The 6,093-nt window shown below is 35.0% G+C and overlaps 1 protein-coding gene across 1 annotated transcript in view; it reads left to right on the forward strand.

Annotated features, from left to right (window-relative positions):
• The first annotated feature begins 2,628 nt into the window (after window positions 1-2,628).
• LOC109535494 (guanylate cyclase soluble subunit beta-1) overlaps window positions 2,629-6,093 on the forward strand; it is a 43,481-nt gene continuing 40,016 nt past the window's right edge. Inside the window, exons 1-4 of the mRNA XM_048670566.1 lie at window positions 2,629-2,699; window positions 3,268-3,341; window positions 4,686-4,786; window positions 5,213-5,331. Of these exons, the coding sequence (XP_048526523.1) occupies window positions 2,697-2,699; window positions 3,268-3,341; window positions 4,686-4,786; window positions 5,213-5,331 (297 nt within the window). The 5' untranslated portion in view covers window positions 2,629-2,696. The remainder of the gene's footprint in view (window positions 2,700-3,267; window positions 3,342-4,685; window positions 4,787-5,212; window positions 5,332-6,093) is intronic.

The following is a 6,093-nucleotide window of genomic DNA, read 5'->3' on the forward strand; positions in this document are numbered from 1 at the left end:
TTACAAGTACACGTGGATTCAAATTTAAGAAACCTAAACGCCATAATAGACTATGGAATAGTGAAACAGCAAACAAAGTAGAAGATGTAAGAGTATAGAGGGTACCAACATGCGGAAGTGAAGATTACTTATTAAGATTAAACATCAGATTGTTTCCGTTTTAATTGCCTGGAATGTGATGTTTAATCTCACATGAGATTCCAGGCAATCAGAATTAAAAATTAATGCATTAAACGAAAAATTAAGAAAAACGCACGTCACTAATATTAATAGCTACTACAAAGATATCAAGGAATGCTTACAAGAAGTAGCGGACGAATTCGTTAAGCATTAGCCGCAGCTACAAAAGGAACAATCAGAACAACCGGCATTGATGGGATGAATACATTGAAGAAATTATGGGAGAGAAGAATCTGAAATGTCAAAAACATCTAAACTAAAAAAAAACAGAAGTTCTATCTGAATATAAAAAGGTAGAAGCACTAGTGAGAAGGAAAATATGTGACATGAGATGCCAAAGAATAGGAAGGAATAGAAAAATTCACTTACATAGGAGGAACCAGAAGCTCAGAAAGTTGGAAAATAATAAAACCCTTCAAGAGCAACAAAAAGATAGAAATCATATCACTAAATAAACCACAATGGGAGCAGTATTTTCAAGAGCTACTCACGGAATAGACAGGAATTCAAAGATATAAACGAATCGTACAACGCAACAATGTTAACGTCCCGGGCCACCACTTAGAAGAACAGTAGGAGAAGTAAGGAAGCAAAGAGTTGAACAATACAAAATCTCTCGAAGCGGGAATTATTTCGGGCGAGCTCCTCAAATATGGCACAGAGAGGTTATAGAGAAATTTGACAATACTATTCCAAAAATGTATAAATATATCGGAAATCCCAAAATATTGGAGCATATCACATCTTACAAAAAAGCAAAAAAAGAGGTAAGTATAGGTGCGGGAACCATTCAGGCATAGCGCTCACAAGCACTACGTGTAGAATGTTAGGCAAAATTTTGAAAAATAGGCTAGAAAATAAATACAAATAAATAGAAGCAAAGGAACAAGATGAATTCCGTCCGGGTAGATCAGTCGTCGTCACGCAACCAACAAATCCACCTCTTATTTGTGGATCTGAAATAAGCTTACGATAATGTTCCATTAAGCGCACTTTGGGAAGTAGTATAGAAAACGAACATAAACATAGAGATAGTTAAAGGCATCAAGAGTCTGTACAAAGAACCTGTTATGAAGATAAAATTAGGAAATTAAATAACACCCGGCTACCTAGAGTCAAAAGCATTGAAACAAGGCTGCTGTACCTCACCGACCTTATTCAAAATATACCTGGTGAGAATCTTGGAGAAATGGAAAGAGAAGTGCAATACTATGGGCATTCCACTCTCAGGCACGAAAAGGCTCATTCGGCTCAAGCATAACAACCTTCGTATCCGAGGTCCCGAGACACCGATAAAGCTGAAGAGAAAGTATCGTCAGGGAACTTAAAGACAAAGAGCTATGGAACGACCGAGAGATGGAAATGGGAAGACGTCGCAGAACGTTAGAAACGTTAGAGCGTTAGAATTTCCTATCAGAAAAACTTCATCGGGCAACTTGAAGCCACGCCTGCTCGCAATTCCAGCTGATCTGACATTACATGAAATAGTTTTTTCTTCTGGAGTATCGTTTAAATTATCATATCTATATATAGTATCGTTGCATCGTTTAAATTGATCAATTTCAATAGTTCATGATAAGGAAAAGCTGCGGAAGTGTATTTTCTTTTATCCACATCGCTTTGTTAGCTAGGTCGCAAAGCGTCTTTTGCCTTCTTAAATGTTGCATCATTTAATGGGTCAATAGCCACATCGTATTGAATATATCTTGATCCATTTAAGCAGTAAAGTTCCACTTAGTTCCTAACACGTTTTTTTTTGTAACAGGATCTTTTTTTACAATTTTTCCACAATAATCCACAAAAGAATAAAAATACACTAATAAGACAACTCCATAAAACACAAGCCGAAGTAACAAAGCGTTTTCGCATGACGTCACTTTGATCAGATTTGCAAGCCCCTTAAATATAAAAATGATTTTTTTTCGGGATTTATTTTTGTTGTAGAGTATTTATATGCCACAAAGGTTGAATTCTAGTATGTTTTCAATAAAAATTAATTTCATGCAAATACCCTGTTGCCTCTTTCGAAAGAGCTTGATTTAGGCGAAAGTCTTATGGAAGCCAAACAAGATCTGATAGAAATCTAGAGGAAGGCGACAACTTGCTCTCAGTACTTGTCTTCGAAAATCATTTAAGTACGGAAAAATGTCAAATGCAGTTATCATAATCCTGATGATCACATAAATGGAAGTTCTTTTGTACAATTACACTTACTGAAGATAAAAATTTCAATTTTGAAATATATACGGATATCCTTAGTTTTCATGGATAGCCTGGTCCTGAATCCTGTGGATCTTGTAAAACAGCATCCACAGTAATCCATAACTGTATGATTCACTTAATGAGCATTAATTCATTAAATTATTTCAAAATTATAGCGAATAAAACTTTAACGCCTGCGTCTACATAGCGATCGATTTTCAGGATGGCGCTTTGGTGGAATTTCAGTCGCTCTCCAAATCTAATGCTATACACCGTTACTTCTTGAAGTTTCATCACCTCTCAAAACTCGCAAAATGGTACGTACGCAGAAAAAATCAGCATTTGCTGCAGTTAATATTGATTGCTTGATAATATTTAAAATTCGATATCTGCCTTCTGGATCGTTGAAGGCACCTATTGGCAATAGACTTACCAAATATCAAGTTTGGTCCAGTGTGTTATATTCAGACAATGAAAACATCGGCCGTTTGCAACTATATAAAAAAACCCAATAAAGAGTGCTTAAATGCTAACAATTCGATTTATGTTACCGACCGCTCATAACTAAAATATCGACATTTTAGTGTGCTATTATAACTAAATATAAACAAGACATTAGCATAACAATTTCCAAGCACAATGTCTGAAATTGGGTGCATTTTCAACTATGTAAATCTGTCCTGCAGTATGGAAAAGACTCTCGACGGGGTCACAAAATTCATCGTAATGTTGAAAAAATAAAACCTTAAGTAAAAGTGAAAGTTACGTGCAAGTTATGGAAAACTAAAGTTTAGCAGCTGCGGTTTCATTTTACTTGAATATTGAGAATCGTCAAACCAATAAAAGATGAAAAAAAGTATTTCGGCAAACATCTTTTTATTTTAGTATGGATTTGTCAATTATGCGTTGGAGCTGTTGGTGATTAAAACTTTTGGCGAAGAAACATGGGAAACTATCAAGTAAGTAAAATATGTTATTTAAAACAAAAGTCGTGGAAAGTACATTTTGTTCACATTCATGTCACTAGACCTTTGTATTATACGAGGGTCGTTTGATAAATCAGTAACTTTTTGAATAAACTAATTTTTTGCGGCCAAAAAACGTTTTTTTGCCATCTCGATCTCTTTTTTGCTCGATGTACTTGGTTTACCCTTTTCAAGGTAATCGATGTGAATGACATTGCGTGCATCCCAAAAAACCGTGGCCATCACCTTGTGGCCTTTTTTGGCCTTTTTTTGGTGCACGTTCACCTGAAGAAACCCACTGTTTTGATTGTTCTTTTTGGTGTTGTGATGAATCTACGTTTCGTCAAAGGTTACGAAACGTCACAAAAACTGGTTCGGGTTGCGACGGAACATCGCTAAACATTCATTTGAAATGTTCACGAGAGAGCGCTTATGGTCGAGAGTCAGCAATCGCGGCACTCATCGTGCGGATAGCTGTTTCATATAGAAATGTCCATGTAAATGTGATGTACCGTCTCAGTTGAGATGCCTACAGCCTCAGCCACCTCACGCACTTTTATTCTCCAATAGTCCAGGTTGGTTCCATGGATTTTATCGACCATTTCTGGCGTAACAATCTTTTTTGGACGACCTGAACGTTCTGCGTCATTTGTGCTGGTGCGACCACAACGAAACTCAGTAAACCACTTATTAGCCATGAAAATTGAGGGTGCGGAATCCCGATAGTATTTATCAAGCTTTTCCTTCACTTATTTGATGGTTTTTGTACATAAAAAATAATCCTTGATGAGCACTCAAAATTCACTTTTTTCCATTTTCGTCGAACTTGACGAAGTCATCTCCTATCAATGACTATTAAACACGAATTAAATGACGTCGCGTGCTCAAAATTTCACGGCAGTCTACTAACAAACGACAGTTGACGGGAGAAGTGTTGAATTTAAAGTTACTGCGCGGGAAATTCAAAAAGTCACTCACTTATCAAACGACCCTCGTATTGTAATAATGTTTTTCAAAACATCTTGACAGCTTCTCAGCATTTTTTTAATACAAGATCTAGCAAAAGCATACATTCTAGTTTTGCTACCAAAATGTTTGTTTAAATCTTGCAATAAAAGTAAATACGCATACTATATAATTTATACTTCAATGCAGTTTTTGAAGTTTCCAAAGCGATTGTCAGGAGGTATTTTATTAAAAAACTAAAACATTTCCCTTAACCATTTGCTTCATTGCTGAAAGCGAGAAAAAGTTGAAACTCTCCGTGTTCAATAACTTAAGTTTACATTTCGACCCCTTCAACTTTTATGACAATTTTCATGGAAACTTTCCTTTAAGGAAAAATGCAGAAGTCCAAATGGAGGGCCAGTTTTTAGTTCGACAGATCTACGACGATGAACTGACTTACAATTTAATTTACGCTGCTGTGGAAGTTTTGAGTAAGTTTTCAAACTTAATAAGATTTCTAATTCCGCGAAGCAAGATCGCACGTAAGTTCGTAAGTAATCCAAAGTAAGTTCGAAACCTGAATGTTCCACAGAAAATTTAATATTTCCGGTTTCAGGAGGTTATTAAAGGAAGTTTAGATAGAATTATATCTTTTAAATTATTAATTTTACTTGAGAAGTTTAAGGTTTTATTTTTGGTTGAATTTGGAAGGTTTTACAAAAACCGTTGAAACATGCGTAAAATCCCCACTTGATTAGATAAAACGTATAAAATAAATTCAAGTCTTGTAGTAAGCAGATCAACATTCAGAGAAAGGGAAGCGATAAGAAAATTGGGATGATTTAAAAAATTACTGAGCTATAACTGGAAACTTTTGAACAAATTCTAAGTTAAATACGCACAAAGTCACTTTTCAGATATACCAGCAAACACAATATTGGAATTATTCGGAAAAACGTTTTTTGAATTTTGCCAGGATTCTGGTTACGACAAAATCCTGCAGGTGCTTGGAGCTACGCCACGCGATTTTTTGCAGGTAAGCGTAATACTTTATATTGTCAGTATTTTAGACAATAAATTGTTTACCAACTTTTGTTTTAACCATTGTTTAGTTAACAGCTCGTTACGACCCGATGATAGCTATTAGCTGTTTCAATTCACATACAGGGTTTTCCTCAACTAATGTGCTAAGGTTCAGTAGAATACTGCTTATGCAAAGGTATTGAAATTTGACTTATCTGAAAGCCAATAGTTTCCGCGATACACGGTGCCAAAGTGTAAATAAAATTTTGGTTAATTTTTCATCAATTTTTAACCAGTTTTACTATAAACATTTTCGGCCACAAACAAAATTTATTTTATTTTATCAGTTTGGTGTCAGTTAACGCTAGAAGAAATATTTTAACTTCTACTTTTACTGTGAATTTAAAAAAATGCCGCAATATAATTAATTTTTGAATGTAGAATTACGGTACAGAGGTAGAACGTCATGAGCTTAATTGGTTTGGGTACCCATTTCTAACTTCCGATGAAAACCCAGCCATTTTTAAATATAAATTCAGTTAGAGATGAAATGAAAGTTATTTGAACGTTAGTTGAACAGGTTTGCCAAACACGCATTTCTGTTTGTTGTTATTGTGGATTATTTAATGTTATTGTGAAACGAAATGTGAGAGATTATTTTCTAAAGCGGGTGCTATCATAAACGCGCGAAGAACTAGAATCAGTAAAAAGCTTCTGCAAAACTATTTCTTCTTAAATCTTAATTCGTTTTGAACTAAAAATGAGATTTTTAAAT

The sequence above is a fragment of the Dendroctonus ponderosae genome, unplaced genomic scaffold (assembly GCF_020466585.1).
Source record: "Dendroctonus ponderosae isolate FM_Combo_2020 unplaced genomic scaffold, Dpon_F_20191213v2 Dpon_F_20191213_1, whole genome shotgun sequence".
NCBI lineage: Eukaryota > Metazoa > Arthropoda > Insecta > Coleoptera > Curculionidae > Dendroctonus > Dendroctonus ponderosae.